The 22166-nt window shown below is 39.6% G+C and overlaps 1 protein-coding gene across 1 annotated transcript; it reads right to left on the bottom strand.

The window, feature by feature from the left end:
- Positions 1 to 3289: 3289 nt before the first annotated feature.
- Positions 3290 to 21752, bottom strand: LOC127518887 (membrane-spanning 4-domains subfamily A member 4A-like). Its single transcript, XM_051906105.1, has 8 exons — positions 21552 to 21752; positions 8962 to 9153; positions 6014 to 6142; positions 5870 to 5926; positions 5253 to 5399; positions 3577 to 3714; positions 3504 to 3522; positions 3290 to 3294 (listed from the first exon to the last, which is right to left on the bottom strand). The coding sequence occupies exons 1-8, from the start codon at positions 21750 to 21752 to the stop codon at positions 3290 to 3292; spliced, it is 888 nt and encodes a 295-aa protein (XP_051762065.1).
- Positions 21753 to 22166: the final 414 nt, after the last annotated feature.

Raw genomic sequence — 22166 nt, 5'->3', positions numbered from 1 at the left:
CCATTTCTTTAAACTACCTACTGTTATAAATAAAAGAATGACAGACAAACAAGCGTAATCACAATAATTTATTTTTTGCGAAAATGTCAAAAGTGGTAACAAAAGTAGTTCAAATGATGATGAGTTCCAGTCAGTCTTCTCTGGCGGTAATAGTTTTTTATAGGGTACAGAGCATAATTTAACTTATTAATCCATGAAAATATGATGAATCCGGCTTCTCTCCGTGAAGGCGCGACACTCATTTCAAATGTCAATCCACTGAAACACGGCATGTCGCAATCTTTGACGAAGGTGAGAACCAATGAGCGTTTGATATCAGTGCCGTAAACCATGTCGTAACGCTTCTCGAGGGTGGCGCTACTTTCAAATTTGAATCATAACGAGCGCGAGCTTTGATTTTGACGGTCGCTTTTGCTGAGAATGAAGATGAAGATTGATGGATAAAGGGCTGAATTTGGATCTGTTCCTTACAAACATATGGATCCTAAAGATTGGGAGTACAGTGAACAAATAAAATGGATGTGATTTGTGAATTTATGTTGTGCTTTGGTGTATCTTATGGTTGTATTGTCAGTCACTGCAGGAGAAAACGCCTTCTGTGTCTCACAGCAAACAAACTAAATATTACAAAATGGTTAAACAATTACAGAAATTTTATTCATAAGGTTTCAAATTGTAGTCTTGTTTAACATTACGTAATCCTCCGAAACGAGCAGCACAAGTCACGAACAGAAATGTTATTTTATATTAAGTAGATGAGTAAACTGCTTTCAATAAATTCGACTAAAAACATCGTTAAATCATTAAAGCCACGATTTTAATATTAATACATGGGAATTCAAATACATTCACACTTCACGTTACATGATTTACGTTTTTATTGCTGTTAATACGTAAGTATTTTTACGTTTTAGTGCTATAAATACGTCAATGTTGTACGTTTTTGTGTGTATGAAAACGTAAGTAAATGAACGTGTGGTAGAACCACAATTTACGTAAAAATAAAAATGTATTTTCATGCACTGGGACAGCTTCTTGTTCACTGAACCTGGGTTTAACTTGGTTAGATATTTAAACTTAAAATGTGTGCCTTTATTGAAACAATAATAATAATAATAAGTATTATTATTAATTATAGATTAAAAAAGACACCAGAGAAAAAAATTCTTTGTGTCAGCAAACATTTAATGTATACACATCATTTGATGTATTTTCAATTAAAAAAAAAAAAAAAAAATCTAATCAAAACAAAAAAGAAAAAAAAAATGCTTGGAAGCAACAATATGAGATCTTAATTCCTTGCAACCTTGGTAAGATCTTCTCACTGTGACTCAGTATTCCTGGGAAGTAACAGACAAGATAAGTTACAAGACATTCACAATCATTATCAGTTTTAATTTTATTAACTAGATCCACACATCACACAGACTGACTCTTTCATCTGAAGTCTGAGTCAAGCCTGGTGTCTTTGTTATGAGTCCGAGTTGAGTCTCAAGTTATTTCATGACTTAAAAAAAAAAAAATCTCATACTCAAAAATCCTATTTCTATCCTAGTCCTAAACAAAAAATATGCAATCTTTCTATTATCTGTTTTGTTTGTAATAATTGGTAAAAAGATGTAAGGGATAATGTATATCTAGCCTGTTACAATCCATTACAAAGTACAAAATCGTTCTGGCAACTAGAAGAGTACTTTCAATACAGTCGCTAAATGGACGCAAGACGGCACCAGTCACGGTTTATTTAACAGCTGTTTGTTATTTAGCAAATTCACTGACAACAATCATTATCAGAAAACATCAAACCTCAGAATGGTTAAGTCAGTAGTAATATGTACGCATTCTGATTGCGATATGTTAAAATATGCGTCTTAAGTAATAAATGAATTAACATCTCTTTCTCTCTCTCTCACATTAAGAGAGAAAAGCTGCAAATGCATATACTACGAAAAGATTTATAAATCGTAGTGCTATAGGTTTAAAACCTAGATTTGTTTTATTCATGTTTTAACAGGCTGGTGATCCAAAGGTACGGAGCCCCTAAAGGGACGTGGTGGTGGAAAAAAATTGGGATGGGAGGAAAAAAAAAAATTCCCTCGCAAAGATATTTGCGTTCCCCCGAGAAACTTTTTGTTCCCTCGCAAAGATATTTGCGTTCCCTCGCAAAGATATTATCGTTCCCCTGCTGTGAGCTCAGACAAACACTTCCTCTTTAATGTCCCGCTGGCTGGCAGTAGTGTTCCTAGCTCGTTGTCTAGGTTACTATGATTGGAAATAGCTGCATTTGTGTTTTAACAACGTTTAGCTTACGAGTTATTGATCCGGGAATCTCGAATCTGTGAATATATCGGCAACTTTACTGAACTTGACTTAATTAAGCACTGACTGCATTTCTTTATATTTGAGTCCAACAAGTTCAAACTCTATGAGTCGCGCATTATTTGTGTGCATTATTAACATATGGAGCTGACTGAAACACTACTGCCAGCCAGCGGGACATTAAAAAAGTGTTTGTCCGACCTCACAGAAAGGGAACGCAAATATCTTTGCGAGGGAACGCAAAGTTTCGCGGGGGAGCGCAAAAGTTTTGCGAGGGAACGCAAAAGATTTGACTTTTTTTCCCCTCCCATCCCAATTTTTTTCCACCACCACGTCCCTTTAGGGGCTCCGTACAAAGAGCCATATGCGGCTACACCAATAATAGCTAGCTGAGTTAATGTGACTAACCTTTGTGGATGCAATGTCTAATACAATTTGATGTTGTTGTTGTTACGGTGTTTTTAATTGTTTTCCCACATTCTTTGCATCTAGCTGTTTTGACGTTAATAAACCAACATTTGGGTTAACATATGGCACAGTGGCTCCCGCCATGTTTCATGGGACTCTTATGACATTTCGGAGTTTACGCACAATACACGGACATAAGTACTCGATTTCTATGACAAGGGTCTAAACTACCGTGACACGTAGGGAAATAGATATTATGAAACCATTCAAATAAAACACATGTTCTTTCTTTATGATATCAGTAGTTGAGGATAAAATACTTGAATTGTTTTTAAAATATCCATGAGTCCTTTTTGTCGAGTCAAGTCTGAAGTCATTTCAGGTCGAGTCTGAAGTCAAGTCTAAAGTCTATTAAAATGCGACTCGAGTGCGACTGTAGTCCGAGTCACTAGCTCGAGTGCCCATCTCTGAACTTACTATGGTGTGATAAATAACTCAGCTTTTTACATTATTAAACAAAACAAAAACAGTAAACCAACAGGTAATACTACATGTGACAGCTTCACACTACAGCAAAGACAATAAAGGACAAAGAGGTTAATGAAACTGAGGGCTTCAATACACTCAAGATAACAAGAACTAAACAAGACACAGTAGTAACCATGACTTTCAATGGAAACAGGAACTAAGACAAAGAAAACATACAAACTAGAAGTCCATGGAAATGAAACTGAAACCAAGACAGATCATTAAATTAACGAAGTGGAAAAACCTACTGTCACCCACTTCAACAATCTAGCAGTAGGAAAAAGGATGTAGTTTACAATGAATTATGTTGTAAATCATTACCTGGTTTAGTGCCACACTGACCACTGTAGAGTTGTTGCTGGTGGTGGCTTTGCAGGCAAATCCTGAGATACAGATGGAGATGATGAACTGAAGGATGGAGAACACCAGCAATATTCCATTGATCCCCAGATCATATCTCTAAAATATACAAATAAAATAAAACTGTTATAAAACAAATAAAAACTACTTATGTACAGTAACTACACAGATCAGGCATAACATTATGAGCACTGACATTTGAAGTGAATAACACTGATTCTTTCTTCATCACGGCACCTGTTAGTGGGTGGATATATTAGGCAGCAAGTCAACAGTTTGTCCTCAAAGTTGATGTGTTAGAAGCAGGAAAAATGGGCAAGCGTAAGGATTTGAGCGAGTTTGACAAGAGCCAAATTGTGATGGCTAGACGACTGGGTCAGAGCATCTCCAAAACTGCAGCTCTTGTGGGGTGTTCCCGGTCTGCAGTGGTCAGTATCTATCAAAAGTGCTCCAAGGAAGGAACAGTGGTGAACCGGCGACAGGGTCATGGGCGGCCAAGGCTCATTGATGCAAGTGGGTAGCGAAGGCTGGCCCGTGTGGTCCGATCCAACAGACGAGCTACTGCAGCTCAAATTGCTCAAGAAGTTAATGCTGGTTCTGATAGGAAGGTGTCAGAATACACAGTGCATCACAGTTTGTTGCGTATGGGGCTACATAGCCGCAGACCAGTCAGGGTGCCCATGCTGACCCCGTCCACCGCCGAAAGAGCCAACAGTGGACACGTAAGCAACAGAACTGGACCACGGAGCAATGGAAGAAGATGGCCTGGTCTGATGAATCACGTTTTCTTTTACATCACATGGATGGCCGGGTACCTGGGGAACACATGGCACCAGGATGCACTATGGGAAGAAGGCAAGCCGGCAGTGTGATGCTTTGGGCAATGTTCTGCTGGGAAAACTTGGGTCCTGCCATCCATGTGGATGTTACTTTGACACGTACCACCTACCTAAGCATTGTTGCAGACCGTGTACACCCTTTCATGGAAACGGTATTCCCTGGTAGCTGCGGCCTCTTTCAGCAGGATAATATGCCCTGCCACAAAGCAAAATTGGTTCAGGAATGGTTTGAGGAGCACAACAACGAGTTTGAGGTGTTGATTTGGCCTCCAAATACCCCAGATCTCAATCCAATCGAGCATCTGTGGGATGTGCTGAACAAACAAGTCCGATCCATGGAGGCTCCACCTCGCAATTTACAGGACTTAAAGGATCTGCTGCTAACATCTTGGTACCAGATACCACAGCACACCTTCAGGGGTCTAGTGGAGTCCATGCCTCGACGGGTCAGGGCTGTTTTGACAGCAAAAGGAAGGTGGTCATAATGTTATGCCTGATCGGTGTATATATAAGAAGGCATAATATGGCTTTTGAACACTTGGAACATAGTGCACAAGTTGCATGGACTACTTTGTCATTTTTATAATACTTTTAAGATGCATCTTTCGTCATTTCGAAGCATAAAATTTCCAGTTGCTAGTCAATGTAATTGTATATGAAAAAGATTGGCCAGCACAATCTTTATTAATAAAAATAATGTTCAATTAGTAAATGATGATATAATTGTAATTTTTTAGTGAACCAAACATATTTGAGCAGACAACATTAATATAGTATTGCACATTGTACATTTAATACCTTAAAATGGGAACAGGTGTCAGTAGTTCTACCATAGTCATTGTAGCATCTTATCTCGGCAAGCAATCCTATTTCTATGCCCATCAGAAGAATGGCTATCCCTGCAGTTATGGCACCGATCACATTCATTATAAGAGAAGCTTTCACCTACAGGAAGAAAAGCTGACATGTGAAAAGTGAAATAGTGATAATAATGGTGTACACTTATAAAATGTCCTGAACTCAATTTTTAAATATGTAAATTGATAATGAATCAGATATCCTTTTCACACCCTTCTTACTGTTCTAAAAAAGCCTAGTTTTCATTAAAAAACATCTAAATATAAAGCCATAAAAAGGTAGATATAGGAAAGTGCTTGTTTGTTAGTTTTTTTGTTTGTTTGTTTGTTTGTTATTTAGTGTTTAGGGATGAAAATAAAATCTCAATGGCCTTTTATCTCATAGCCCCATTATACCCTATACTACATGCAGTCTTTACTCAAAGAACAGATGACTAAAGCACTTTGTGCTTGCACAACAATTACTTGAGAATGTGAATAATAGTGTATGCATACATTAGAAACAATGTGACAAAAAAAGATATCACCAACAGAATTCAGCACACTGTATGTACATACCACACACAGATCAAGTTTATTCTGAGCAGCTACAGACAGAGATCCAGCACTGATGTACTGAGAGAGAAACATGACATTTTTTACAGTTCATTCAGGAAATTAAAATTAGAGACAATAAAGATAAAACCTTTAAATGAAACTTACAATGAAAGATCCCCAGTAAGTTATTCCACTTATGACAGAAATAGCTGGGTAAAGGTAATTGTTGTTGATGTTGCTGGTGCGTACAATACCAAATAAGAAAATCACCACTCCAATCATTATCTGGACAGTCTAGAGAGGGCAAATATGGGTCAAGTGTTTATATTTTTGCATGATGGCATATCCTTCATGTTTGGATACAAACACACATTGTCTTATTCACACACACATTTACACACTCAGAAGAAGCTATATTAAAGGGTTAGTTCACCTAATAATGACATTTCTGTCATTTATTACTCACCCTCATGTTGTCCCAAACCCGTAAGACCTTCATTCATCTTCAGAACACAAATTAAGATGTTTGATGAAATCTGAGTGTTTCTGAACTACACATAGGCAGCAACAACATTGCACCTTTTGAGGTCCAGAAAGGTATTAAAGACATCGATAAAACAGTTGACGTGACTGTAGTGTTTCAAACTTAATGTTATGAAGTAACGAGAATACTTTTTGTGCACAAAAACAAAACAAAAATAATTACTTTATTTAACAATTTGAACTGTTGTCATACGCAGTTGACGTAGTGAATGCAGTGCAGGCTACCGTGTTTACATCCGAACGCCAGCGTCAACTGCGTGTGACAACAGTTGAAACTTAAATAAAGTCGTTATTTTTGTTTTGTTTTTGTGCACAAAGCGTATTCTCGTCTCTTCATAACATTAAAGTATTAGTTCACTTTGAACTGAAAATTACCCCAAGCTTTACTCACCCTCAAGCCATCCAAGGTGTATATGACTTTCTTCTTTCTGATGAACATAAACGCAGAAATATTAATAAATATCCTGACGCATCAGAGCTTTATAATGGCAGTGATAGGGATCAATGAGTATGAGCTGAAGAAAGTGCTTCCATTCACATCCATCCATCATAAACATGTGCTCCACATGACTCCAGAGGGTTAATAAAGGCCTTCTGAAGTGAAGTGATGCGTTTGTGTAAAAAAAAATATCCATATTTAACAAGTTATGAAGTAAAATATCGGGCTTCCGCCACACTGCCTTCCGTATTGAAGTTATGAAGAAAGTGTAAACTGGCGTCGCGTCAGTTAAGCTTTTTCCATATGTTGAATAGGGAAAGCGTTAGTCGTAACGTAAGCTTTGAGTACTGCAAGAGTTTTAATGAGAGAATTAATGGCAGAATTTTCATTTTTGGGTGAACTAACCCTTTAATGTTTTATGCATTACAGTCTAAAGGCAATCAGACCAACACACATCTATTAACTTGAGGACATATGACAACAGATTTTTATTTTCTGTTCATTTTATCACAGAAAAAAATTAGATGCTAAAAATATTCCCAAAATCATACTGTCACAGTTCCCGTGTTTCCCGGACTCCATTTCCCAGGATCCTCCTGTCTCCACACCTGCACTCACTTCCCTCGTCATCTCCCCATCAGCTGCACCTGGACTTCATCATCAGCATTCCCTACATTATGGACTCACTCCCTTCACTCCTTGTCTGTCCTATTGTTGTGGATATCCGTGTATTGCCTTATCTCTACTACACCATACCGTAACAGAAGGACAGACCCAACCGCCGGAGATCCACGTATCAGCTATGGGTATCTTCCTTGTTCCCGTTCCCCCAAAAGATTGTGGACGTAAGCTCACAGCGGAGGGCCGGCTCTGGACTGCCAGGCAGGACGGCCGCCCGCTGGAGGAATACGTGGAGGAATTCGCTGAGCTGTCTTCTCAGGTGAGTTGGCCAGATGCGATTTTAAATTCCTGTTTTCTGAGGGGTCTGGACGAGGATACGATCTGCTTCTATGAACCTGAATGCCTCTATTCCTTAGTCGAATCTATTAATCTGGTTCTATTCCTCAATGGTTCTGAATTTGAAATTGAAGAGGTTCATAGGCGGTCGCATTCACCTCGTCCAGCTCCCTCAGAAACAACGGTGGCCTGGCCAGCTCACCAGCCGCCGACCTCCTCCACCTATCGCTCAAGTACCCGTGGGTGGGGAGCTCCTGGGCGGGCTTTCAGGGTCGCCAGAGCCTGCTAAGGCTCCAGACCCACCATGGCCTGGCACGTCTCCTGACCCTCCATGGCCTGCCACGTCTCCTGGACTGCCACGTCGCCCTCGGCCTCTGACCCGCCATGGCTGCCCTCGGCCTCTGACCCGCCATGGCCGCCCTCAGCCTCTGACCCTCCATGGCCTGCCACGTCTCCTGACCCTCCATGGCCTGCCACGTCTCCAGACCCACCATGGCCGCCCTCGGCCTCTGACCCGCCATGGCCGCCCTCGGCCTCTGACCCGCCATGGCCTGCCACGTCTCCAGACCCGCCATGGCCGCCCTCAGCCTCTGACCCGCCATGGCCGCCCTCGGCCTCTGACCCGCCATGGCCTGCCACGTCTCCAGACCCGCCATGGCCGCCCTCGGCCTCTGACCCGCCATGGCCGCCCTCGGCCTCTGACCCGCCATGGTCACCTGAACTCCTAGACCCGCCCTGGAGACCTCCGTTCCTGTCTGTATCTCCCCCTGCACCTGCATGAGGTCTCCAGGGCACCCACCCCCCCTCCCCGGTTGTTCCATCCATGGCGCGAGGCCGCGCCTACCGGGAGGGGGAGGTACTGTCACAGTTCCCGTGTTTCCCGGACTCCATTTCCCAGGATCCTCCTGTCTCCACACCTGCACTCACTTCCCTCGTCATCTCCCCATCAGCACTCATCACCTGCACCTGGACTTCATCATCAGCACTCCCTACATTATGGACTCACTCCCTTCACTCCTTGTCTGTCCTATTGTTAATCTTATGTGTAATGGTTGTATGTTTGCTCCTTCGTTAAGTAAAAGACCCTTTGTTGTGGATATCCGTGTATTGCCTTATCTCTACTACACCATATCGTAACACATACATAATTAAAATTCATCATTTAATGCATTACCCCCAGTGCCTTTGGTTGTGCTTTAAAAAATCCCTTAAGAGCCATATTGTGATGTGCTCCTCTGGCCTCCTGTCCATCATCACAAATAACAGCATTTTGTGCCGCCTGTGGATTTATTTGGATGACAACTGTTGCTTTGTCAGTTGAGATGACCCTGCTGGTTTCCATTCTAGGCAAAGTTTTGGATATCACCTGCAGAAATTAAGCATTAAAATTATGCTTTTCACAACAATCCACATTTATTAATAACTAATATGATTTAATAATCTTAATAATACAGATGGTGCCATCAATGACAGAGTCCAAGACACAGACAAACAGGGAAATACAGGGAAATGGGCAGGGGTAACATTTTAAAATAACTTTCATTAATAAATCATTAACAAACATTATATAATGCTTAACAGATCATTAGTTAACATATATTCACATTGCTAGAAATATGAGATCATGTGCTTGTTAATGTTTTCTAATTATTAACCACTACATAATAATTATCAGATCATTATTTAATGTAAATTAAAATGCTTACAAATGTCATTAAACTTTGATTCATATATTACTTAGTGCACTTTTTTATATTTACAAATGTTGTGAAAAAATAGTTTAATTAGTAATTTTAAGCACTTCACACACTATTCATGTTAACACTCATTTACTTATACCCACAGTCTGTAAAGGCCATACGTTTGGTCTTCATTTTTTGTGGTGTGTATTTATTTATTTATTTATTTTTTACAAATCTGTCACAGAGACGAACTCCGTGATTCCCTCCTCTGGCCATCAGAGGGCGCCATCACCCGAATGCTAACGCATACACACATCTCCATAAACGGACTACATTTCCCATAAGCCCCGTACCTTGGCACTAATTACCACACCCAGCTGCAGCGCATCACCTGGACTATTTAAGCTGCTCTCAACCTTGCAATCATTGTGAGGTCTTGTACTACTATGGTTTGCATTTCTGAGCTGTCTTTATTGTGTTTATCTGCCTGTTATTGACCCAATCTGCTACACGATTCTCTGCTGCCCGCCCTTTGGACTATTTGCTCTGTATTGGACTTGATTGATATCTGCCTGCCCTGATCTACTGCCTGTTCTACGACCACGATTCTGTCTATTCCCTGCTGTACCTGTTTGCCACTGTTTGACCCTTGCCTGTTTGACCACGAGAACTGTTTAATAAAGCCTGCTTATAGATCCCACTTAGTGTGACGACTCGTTACAAAATCATTTATTAATTATTTATTCATGTTTTTGCAATACTGAATCTAAAGTTGAAACTATTCATCATTTGTAAATGTTTATAAATGTTAATCATTTAGTACTTTTATGGGCATTGGACTTTTAGCTACTGTAACAATGTTTGTGTAAGGGGTGGTTAGTTAAGTTTAGCCAAATGTTTGCGACAGACATAACGCCACATAATTGTAATTTGGGTGCAAAACATGTTTTTATTACCTCAACACTTAGTATACTATATCCTTAAACAGGATATACCTTGAATGTAATATAAACAGTTTGAAGCTGACCCCTGTCAATCAAACTGACCCCTGTATACTGTTGACCCCTTAACCAACCCTTAAACCTACCCGTGCCACACCTCAATAGCAGAGTTTTGCAGTAGAACATGAACACAATAAGTGCATTGTACCTAACAATTATTATTATTTTATTTTTTACACAAGTACATAGTAGTTAAAGACACCTAATATAAAGTAAGACCAGTCTTTCTTATATTGTAGAATTTTCTGTTGAACATCTAGATCACGTATAGCTACTAAACACCTTTTTGCGTTTGTACTTTTGTAAATCTAAAAAAAGTGCATTAAGTAATATATGATCTGAAGTTGAATGACATTTGTAAGCATTTTAATTGACATGAAATAATGATCTGTTAATCAAACAACATATGTTAATGTTTAATAAGTTGGTAAACATCAAGCACATTATCCCATATTTCTAGCTATGTGAATATATATACACCAGTGATCTGTTAACCATTATATAATGTTCGTTAATGATTTATTAATGAATGTTATTATAAAGTGTTACCCAGGTAACACTTTAAAATAAGGTTCCATTTTGTAACATTAGTTGTAACCAACTCCATTAGTTAACATGAACCTTGAAAAATGTGTCTAAAGAATTTATTAATCTTAGTTAATGTTAATTTCAACATTTACAAATACTTCATTAAAATCAAAATTTGTATATGTTAATGTTATTTAATGGTCCTGAGCTGACATTAAGTAACAAAGAATAGTTGCATTTTTGGTTATCAATATTATTATGATTTATTAATTTTATTACTTTTTGCCTATTGTTAATGATAGTTAATGTATTATCTAACTTATCGCACCTTATTGCAAATTGTTCCTATTTTTAATTGTCAGAGATACACAGTTGTGAATGTGTACAGTCTTTTTGATATGATGCCTTTGGAGTTTATCCTCTCTTCTGAAAGATCAAAATTTCAAAAGTTTTCTAAAAGTTATGGTCCATAATAATAATGTTTGTAGCCTAATTTCCAAACAAATCTCAAAACATTTAAATGTAATTTTATGCACCAAAGAGTAACAATAAATTAATAATAATGATAATTGATGTACATCAATGTGTGTGAATAAAAAAAATCATAAATGTTAATTGATGCTTGAAATATTTTACCTGAAATGAATGAGTTGATGTGGAAGTCTGATCACTCTTATGCTGTATCTTTGTGTGTGTGTGGACTGAGAAGAACCGCTGAGAAGGAGCTTGTGTTATACTATACATGTATGTTGATGCCCTTCAGAGATAAATTACAGTCACGCACAATGTGTGTGTGTGTGGGGGGGGGGGGTTCTTTGTATGACTTTGTATTTATTTATTATGAACTCAAATGAAATGTCACTTATGTGCGATAAGTATAACATGAAAGGTCAATGGAGTACAAAAATGACTAAAAATGTTTTTTAGTTTAAGCTTCTCCTTTAAAAATTATAAACTAGGCTTAATGAATGATAATTTAGATATAATGTAATCATGATTAATGTCAGTGTCAGACAACCATAGCTGAATGCCCTAGTTTCACACCAATGAGGTGAAAGGCAGTTTACCATAGTGGTTGCTTCATTTCCTTTCCATTCTGCTAGCTATATTTTTGCTCATCAGCCGTACTGAGGATGGATTGCTTTAGCTGACACGAGCAGACTGCAGTAGACAATTACTGACTGTAACTTAATAAAATACAAAAAAGACACAAAAGTGCATGTTTTTGTGACAAAAATAACTTGATTTCAATTCTCACAGTACGTCAATCACTGTGCTGGTCTCTCTGATGACTCTAGGATATAATCATTCAGAATCTTGGTTAACAAATACAATCTCTGTCCATGTCAAACATGAAATGAACAAAACATTGGGCCTTGCCTGATGCAGAAGCATAATTAGTTCACTTTTCCAATAATTATAAAATATGCACAAATATCCCTTCAAATGAAATTAACAGATAAGACATGTTAGTACACAAAATTCTCAGACTCGTTATCAGCTTTATTTCTGCTCACAAGAACCACAGACAGTAAACACCATATTTTATAGGCTGTGCTGTCTTGATAAATGAAAAAGTAGTCTAGAAGTAAAATAAAGGCTGTATTTTACAATGAAGCATGTTGTGATTGTCTTACAGTTCCTATCTATTTCACACACTATGATGTGCACTAAGATTAAAGTCAGCTTACTATGAAATATTATGGTTGCTTTATATTTCCTTTACATTCTGCTTGCTTCAGTGGAGTGGCATCATTCTCTAAAAACTTTGACTTCAACAAAAAGGTCTAAATTAAAACAACAATTGATTGTTCTGATAAAACTGATTGTAAAGCATGTAATAGCAATAATAGCATCACCACAACTAAATCATTGACCTAGTTTAGCAAAACATTGACCGCTGTAGAGTCTGTGTTGCAGGTGGCTTTGCAGGCAAATCCTGAGATATATAAGGAGATGATGAACTGAGGAATGGTGAACACCAGCAATATTACAACGATCCGCAAAGCCTGCAAAACATTCAACATGCCCATTTATGAAAGTAGTTTCAGAAATAACATATCTATATTGAGTGAGTTTCTTAAAAATATACTGAAGCAGGGATCATTTTGAGCTAATTATGTGTGTCAATAATCAGGATTTGACAGAATTTTTATTGCACATTGTGCATGTAATACCTCAGGATAAAACCATTGATGCGTCAATATTAATTCTATGGACAGCAGAAGAATGGCGAGTCCTGCAGCTATAGCAATGATCACATTCATTACAAGAGAGGCTTTCACCTACAATAAAAGAATATGTTAGTTTCAGGAAATTACTTCAAAACAGAGGTGATTTAAAGTGCAAAATCATAACTAATAACAGTGTGGAAATACATCGGAAACAATGTGACAAAAGAAAAGTTATAATGTGCTAAAATCATTGGGTGTACGTACCACACACAGATTGAGTTTATTCTGTGCAGCAACAGACAGAGATCCAGCAATGATGTACTGAGAGAAACACAGGGCATGATAAAGTTCATTCTGGAAATTAAAATTAAACGGGAAGTAAAGCAAAACCATTAAGTGAAACTTACAATGAAAGATCCCCAGTAGGTTATTCCACTAAAGACAACAATAAGATGGTAACTGATGGTGAGTAGAATACCAATAAAGAAGATCACCACTCCAATCATTATCTGGACAGTCTAGAAGGCAGACACAGGTCAGGTGTTTTATTCATGATGGCATAATACGCATGTATGGAATGGATACACAAAAAACAGAAGCTATTGATGTTTAATGTACTAGAGTCAAAACTTAATCAAACACATATCTTTGCACTTGGAGGCATATGACAAGAGATTTCCTTCATTTTAAATTACCTAGAAGAAATTAAATATTAAGAATATTATTAAAACCATATAATTCTAATTCATCATTAAATACATTACCCCTAATGCCTTTGGTTGTGCTTTGAAAAATACTTTAAGAGCCACATTGTGATTTGTTCCTCTGGCCTTCTGTCCATCAACAAAAATATTGCTGTCTTGATCCGCCTGTGGATTCACTTGGATGACAACTGTAGCTTTGTCGGTTGAGATGACTTCGATAGTTTCCATTCTAGGAAAAGTTTTGGATTTCACCTGTAATAAGCATGTTCATATAATCTTATTCAAGTTCATTAAGAAATATATGAGGAGAAATTATGGCTATTTAAAGAGGACAAAAAGATCTGTGCTTATCATAGATTATTTTTTTCTGTTCCTGATATATGAAAAAAAGAGTGTGAAAACATTGTCTTTCAGATTCATATACACATCATAATGCATTCTTTTTAACAAGGATGCCTTTGGAATTCAATTTACTTAAAGGTCAGAGATCAAAATTTACATTGTATATTTCATTTGATTTTGAAATAGGCAATATTATTATGGTTTTTGTAGACTAATACCCGAACAAATTACAAAACATTTAAATGGAGTAAATAAAAGTATAATATTATTCAAAAGGTAACACTGTATTTCAATAGAGCCCTTTAAACATTCTACTGTCAACTTACTAACGCGAACACTGCACTTAACTGTAACCTAACAGACCACTAGTCTACTACAGTCTACTAATACTCAGTTAGTTGACATGTAGTTGCAAAGTTACGTATAGTTATTAGAATGTCTAAAGTGGACCAGCGAAATAGTGTAAAATAACATTACTTCAATTAATGTATCAAAAATGGTATATAAACACAAACACAATCTAAAGAAAGAACATAGATGCTAATTGTTATAATTTTATAATTAATTTTATAAAAATTTTAGGTTATTAACATATATGTATATATATTACCTGAAATTAGATATTTTTGATGTCTAGTAGCTCTTTTGATGCATCTTTGTGTGTGTGGACTCTTTGAAGAACAGTTAAGGAGGGGCTAAAAGTTTCTGTTGATGGCCTCCTTCCTCTTAAAATAAAAAAGTGCTCTACATATAGATGAAAATAGAATAACTTATGGTCATTGATAAAGGACAAGAATGTCTCTCTTGGCTAAATAATAGAGAATGAACTATTAAGATAATAATAATAATAATAAATAATAATAATAACAAGAACCATAAGGCTAGAGGTTTAATGATAGTATTAAACTACTGTCTGTATACACACACACACAGTAGTTTTGTTGAACTAAATGGCAAATAAATGGCCCATAAATGGAAATGAATGAACACAGACCAATTCTGTGGGGGGCACTGGGAAAAATCACACTCGGATTTGGATCACAGCAAATGTACAAAAGCGTTATGTGTTTTTCAGTAAATAGAAAGACAAGTTTGGGGTTCAGTTATGTTGGACATTTAGAAGAGATTCTGTAATGTTTTTGAATTTTGTGGTTACCAGTGCTAAAGAGCGGGGCTTGTGCTTGCTATGGGCAGCTACTGCACATGATAGTCATCTAGTGAGTAATAACGATACTAATGTCAGTACTGACACTAGTCTTTTTAATCTTTTCAAGTCTAGTTTAATTAACTTAATTTTTTTTTTTGGCATTTTTGCCTTTATTATGATAGGACAGTAAGCAGACAGGAAGTGAAGTAAGAGAGAGAAAGGGGAACGGGATCGGGAAAGGTCCGAGAGCTGGGACTCGAACCCGGGTCGCCCGAAGCGTAACAGCACTATATGTCGGTGCGCTGCCCATGAGGCTATCGCCGCTGACAACTTAATTAAATTAAGGAATATTTTTCCACGCAATTATTTTAGGTCAGTACAGTAAGAATGAAACATGTTCATTTAAACAAATAATGTTTTGTTGAGCCAACCTTATACAATTTTTATTAATTTAATTAAAAAAGTTAATTGAATAAACTATTATTTTGACTGAAGAGCAACAGCATGTGTCTGTGTTCAAAACACACAGATTTTGATTACATACTAAGGGCCAGATTTACTAACAGCTTGTGCCAGCGCCAACTCTCTTTTGGTGTTAAAAACTAGCATTGCTTCTGTAGTACTCCTGGATAGAAGTAAAAGAAAATTAAGAGAAAGTCTGATGTGATGGCTTCTCGTCTCTTCATTTACAACGAATGAAGCACATCACAGGCGCGCACAAAACTATCGTGCGATGACGTCATGACGCAGGTATGCCAAATGAAAATAATTAATTTACTAAATGCACAAAACATACTTTTCTTCTCATAAACACAAATAACGAATTAAATACTATTTTACAATATTAGAAAAATACTATATATTAACTTTGGGAACTTAATCACCATATCACACTCTCCCCCTCAAAATAAAGATGTCGTCACGACATCAAATTGCTTAATTAGTCAGTCACAGTAATGCTCAATTTACAGTATTTAAACTCTTTTCACTTTACCCAGCAGTTGTCTACAACAACATCAGATATTACAGCACTGTTATCAACATTTTCCTTTTACATTCTCCTTTTTTTTTTTTTTTTTTTTAAGCATACATTCACAATTGTGCTATTGCTCATTTCACCTTACAAAAGTCCTTATTCGTCAACAGACAAGAGGCACTTGTTTGTAAATAGTCCCATGAGGTAATTCTAAAAAAAAAAGAGAGTCATTTGCAAACCACCAACAAGTCTCTGTTAGAAAGGAAAAACAGTCCATTCATTTGCTCTAGCAAGAAAAAATGGCAAAGAGTCCTTCAAGGAAGAAAAAGATTCAAAAAGTGTCAAAAAAGAAAGTCTCAAAGTGATTCAAAGTGTCCATAGTTTCAAAACCGCACAACAGTCCATTATTTTTCAAGGTCTGATAACAGTCCACTGTTTTCGTTTTGCAATAGTTTCTCACTATGGGCAATAAACAGTCTCTGGGTAATGTTCTGTATCGTGACATTTCATGCCTCCAACACAGGCCATACAGTGACTAGTTATTGGGGTAAAATTCATGTGGTAGTGCAATTCAAAGTTAATAGCACACATATGGGGGCTGGGGGTAACAAAGGGGTGTTGATAACCAGGGCGTCACAGCTGCCATCCCACTAGATGCAAAGTGTGGGTAGTGGTTGTTGCCCACTATCTGCACATTGTAGCATGATGGGGACCCAAGATTGTCGTAGGTAAACTTTTTAGGTGGCCGTCGTTTTCTCCTGGTGAATTGGTACTCGTTTTCTTCCTCGGAGGTCCTGTCTCTGGACCCAGGCGCTGCAGCTGCTTCCCTAACAGATAAGTCTTGTTGCATTAGGTCAACAGTTGGTTCCTTTTCATTAAGTTGTTCTCTTATTTCAGGTGCAGACTCTGGACAACCTATCTCTGACTCGGCTGGAAGTGACTGTGGCCTTGGTTCCACCACTGGAGAGTTAGACCGTGGCTCAGAAGGTACTGGCTGTTGTGATAACACAATTCCTTTTTCTAGGCAATCACTGCTTTCTTGTGGTCTTATCTGAAAGGGCTCCACTTGAAAGTAGTACTCATCCTCTTCACTTTCATTATCGTACTCTGACTCACATTCTCTTCCCCGGGTGGGCTGCGTTCTGCTGTTTCTTAGCTGATATCCTTGTTTTGGTTTAGTACTTTGAGCTGGTGTGATTTCAAGAGGTAGATGGTCACATGGAAGAAGAAGATTGCGATGTAAAACTCGTGATCTACCTTTACTCTGTTCAGGTTTTACTTCGTAGACTGGTGCATCATCTGCCACCTGGCGTGTAACAACGTGAACTTCATCCTCCCAGTAATTTCGCAGTTTCCCGGTCCCACCTCTCGGGGTCAGGTTTTTTACGAGGACCCTGCTTCCTGGGAACAAGTCAGTACACCTCACTCGTTGGTCGTAATTCCTTTTGTTTCTTTCTGCACACTTGTTTGCCTGTTCTCTCGCTATCTCATAAGCTTCCTGCATTCCTTTTGTCCATCGTTCCATGTACTCACTGTAACTTTGGGAGTTATTGTCGGAGTTGAGTCCGAAAAGAGCATCAATGGGCAACTTTGGTGAGCGTCCGAACAGTAATTGGAAAGGTGAGAAGCCAGTCACGTCACATCTAGTGCAGTTATAGGCAAAGATTAATTTGTTCAGTGCATCTTTCCAATTAGCTTTTTGTCTTTCAGTCAGGGTTTTCAGCATCTGCAATAATGTCCGGTTAAATCGTTCCACCTGCCCATTTCCCTGGGGGTGGTCCTTGAGCCTGCAACGCCGCTGTATTTTTTGAGTTGGGTAAGTAGCTGGTTTTCAAATTCTCCCCCTTGATCGTGGTGAATTCTGGATGGAAAACCAAACTTGAGGGCAAAATCATTGAATAAACGGTCAGCTACTGTTTTTGCTGATTTTGAGGTGGTGGGATATGCCTGGGCAAATCGAGTGAAGTGGTCGACGATCACCAAAATGTACTCATAGCCCCCTTTGCATTTGTCCAGATGTAGAAAGTCAATGGACACCAATTCAAATGGGTGGGTCGTTTTGATATTTTTAAGGGGCGCTCTTGTCTCACGGCAGGGTTTTTTCTGTTTAATACAGCAGCAGGTTCTCAGGACATAGTTTTCAATGTCTTTCTGCATATAAGGCCAGAAAAACCGATCCCTAATGAGGCTTGTGGTGCGATCGAGTCCCTGATGTCCCATCTCATCATGCATCTCTCTCAGAACAGTTCTTTTGAATTGCATTGGTAACACCAGCTGTTTTCTTTGAGACGTTTGGCGGAACAGGATGCCATGTTCATCTAGCTTCAGCTTCTCCCACTCTCTCAGAAGAACTTTGGCTGGCGAGTTGACTGAACGCCACTGCTGAGGAGGCCTAGATCCTGCTTGTAAGTGTTCAATTATTACTCTAATGTCCTTGTCATCCTTTTGTGCTTGTCTGATTTCCACTTTTGACAGGGGTTTGAGGAGTCCCTCATTTTCCTCCATACTTGCCAGTACACTCTGACAGGCTACTGCAAGAGTCACATCTGGATTCCCTTGGAACTCCACTGCTTGGATCACAGCTCCCACACAGTCAGGTGAAAACTGCTTAGTACATTCTCTCATTGTTGTTTCCAAGTCCACCGGCATCCTGGAGAGTGAGTCAGCATCTATGTTTTCTTTACCTGGACGGTAACGGATGGTAAAGTAAAAATCTGCGAGCTACACCCATCTACACCCGGTGGCGTTCAACTTCGCAGAGGTCAGGACATAGGTCAATGGGTTATTGTCACTGAAAACTGTAAAGGTTGGTGCATAGTACAGGTAGTCTCTGAATTTTTCAGTAATGGCCCATTTCAAAGCTAAGAATTCCAGCTTCCCGCTGTGCAGATGGTAATTTTTCTCAGCTGCCGTCAAAGTACGAGAACCATAGGCAATTACTCTCAGCTTGCCATTCTGCTGCTGGTATAAGACAGCTCCCAACCCTTGATTAGACGCATCTGTATGAAGGATGAATGGTTGAGAGAAGTCCGGAAATCCCAGGATCGGAGGCTGAATCAAGCAGTTAATCAACTTTTCTAGTATCTCCTGATGTTTTGCTGTCCACTCAATTGATTTACTTGATGGCACCACATGATTTCTTTTGTTGTTTCTTACTTTGTGTTTCCCCTTTCTCTGTGGCCCAGCATCTTCAGTGTTACTTTTTAACAGGTCATAGAGGGGACTGGCAATTCGGGAAAAGTCTCTAATGTACTGCCGATAATAGCTGAGCAGGCCCAGAATCTTGCGTAGCTCCCCCACCGTGCTTGGTGTCTGTTCCTTCAGTGCCGTTACAGCGACGGTGTCTGCGGGATCAATACGACTGCCTTCAGCTGACACAATTCTCCCCAGATATCGCACCTCTTTCTTAAAGAGCTCACATTTTCTTGGTTTTAACTTGACTCCATGGGACTGTAACCTCTGCAGTACTTTCTTCACTGCTTCCACTTGTTCATCGAATGACTCAGTGAAGACCAGGATGTCGTCTAAGTACGGTATGCAAATTTTGTCTCTTAACCCTTCCAGGCTCTCTTCCATGAACTGTTGGAATGCTGCAGGCGCATTCATAAGGCCGAAAGGAATACGAATCCATTCGTATAGGCCCCCACGGTGTTGTAAATGCAGTCAGGTACCTGCTCTCTGGAGACATGAAACCTTGGTGGTACGCCTTTCCTTGGTCTAGCAGCGAGAACCACGCATTACCTCCCAGCCCATCTAGAATATCCTGCACCCTGGGTATTGGCTGGCGATCAGGGATTGTTTTGCTGTTCAGGTCCCTGTAATCAATACATAGCCTGAGGCTGCCATCCTTTTTACGGACGCAGACGATTGGGGACGAGTAAGGGGAATGAGACCTGGCCACCCACCCTTGAGCAATCAGGTCATGTAAGTAGTCCTTCATCTCTTGATATAACGGTTTAGGGACTGATGTGTATGTGCGGGCAACAGGGGTGTTATCATTTAATAAGATACTCAGTTGTAAACCTGGAACACAGCCGATATCGTCGTCTGACTTCGAAAAGGCATGACATTCTTCACGTAACATCCGCTTAACTTGTTGTTGTTGGGGCGGAGTTAAATGGCTCACATCCACTGGAGGGTCCCATTGATCTGTACTGCCATCTCCCTCAGTTGTCTCTGGTAGAACCTGAGTAACAGATGCGGTGGCTTCACACTGTGCATTTGATATTGGTAAGACAGATTTAACTGGCTGCAGAGTTCCTAGCTCTATTCTACCACTGAGCGTGATGTCGTGATCTGTCCCATTCTGCACACTGATAGTAATTATTGGGCGGGCCCCCTTTTCCAGAATGAGGAGGGTATCAAAGAGTTCAAGGCCATCTGGGTACATTGGGTTAACATGTGGCTCAAACAGTAGCACCGTATCTTGTTTCACGTGAGGCACTTTTACCAGACACTGAATTTGCATAACGGTGTGTTTCCGTATGTTCACAGGCTCCTTCCTGGTTCTTACTACATACTCGCTGAGGTCCTCTGCAGTCACCAAGTTGATGAAGGTATGTACACTTTTCTTCTTTATGCTAGGGAAAGCACTTCTGACAGTTCTGTACAGACAAGCATTAGTCACATCAAGAGATCCACTTGTTTCACTTTGTTTCAGTATTTGTTCTATCACATTATACCCGATGATAGGTCTGGGCAATTCTTGGTCCTTCAAAACGAGCACAGGAATGTTTAATTCTTTCTCATTGGTCACAGGGGATGCCAGCTTGAAAGTCAACTCCACCCATCCACTGTATGGCATGTTTGCTCCATTGGCCGCCACCAGGCGCAGGCTGTCTGGCGCTTCGGTCGCCTCCGAAATATTTCTCAGTGTCACCTCAGGTGCATATTTGGCTTTCCACTCCTCATCTATAATGCATACTTGGGAGCCTGTGTCCCATAATGCTTCAGTCTTTTTTCCCTGTAGATAACAGGTAACAAGGCACTGTTTCCCCACTAAGGACGTGATGGCAGAATGCTGGTTAACTTGACAAGGGGCAGTTAAAATACTATCAAGTGACTGGGACTCAAACTGTCTCTGATGGCCCATGCTACATTTCTCATGTTTTTGGGACTTCTCTGCCGCTCGGGTCACACCCTGTCCCTTGGGGGTAACCCGCTCCTGTTTAACGGAGCTCCAAGCTGAAGTCTGGCACCTTTACTCTTACAGCCAGCTGAGAAGTGCTCGCTGCTGCCACAGTGGTAACAATGGGTGCAAGGTTCTTCTGCTTTGCGCTGCTGGCAATGGAAACATTGTCTGGCTTGTGAGGGACGGGGCTGGCGGAGCTGATGGGAGTGCTGTTGTGGTGGCACCATATACTGCTGGTGATAATACTGCGGTGCTGCAAAGCTTGAAGGCTGAGTTGCATAATTGATGGGCATGGGGTGCTGCTGAGAAGAAGGATACATATACGGCTGTCCATGGTGAGTTTCTAATATTGAATAATGCTGACGTGACTGGAGAGAATGTTCTGGTGGAACAGTGGACAACTGAACTGGGTTTGCAGGCAGAGGAGGTGTTTTCTGTTCCCTCACCTGTTGTTGGCTTTGCGAGAACTGGTGTGGAGACATATATGGACTTCCCTGCCGTTGGTATGTAGCTGTATCGGGTTTCCAGGTCTGATGCCCTGGGACTTGGGTCCATTCTGATGTCTGTTGGGACGCTGCTGCTGGTTCTTTGTCATAAACTGCAAAACACTGCTGAGGGACAGATAAGGGCTGTTGGATGGACTCTTTAATCTGGATGATGTCATCACTCAGGCTTTTCAGTTGTGACATTAAAT

The sequence above is a fragment of the Ctenopharyngodon idella genome, chromosome 9 (assembly GCF_019924925.1).
Source record: "Ctenopharyngodon idella isolate HZGC_01 chromosome 9, HZGC01, whole genome shotgun sequence".
Taxonomy (NCBI): Eukaryota; Metazoa; Chordata; class Actinopteri; order Cypriniformes; family Xenocyprididae; genus Ctenopharyngodon; species Ctenopharyngodon idella.
Note: the sequence above shows the minus strand (reverse complement) of the source record. Positions and strands in the feature narration are given on the sequence as shown.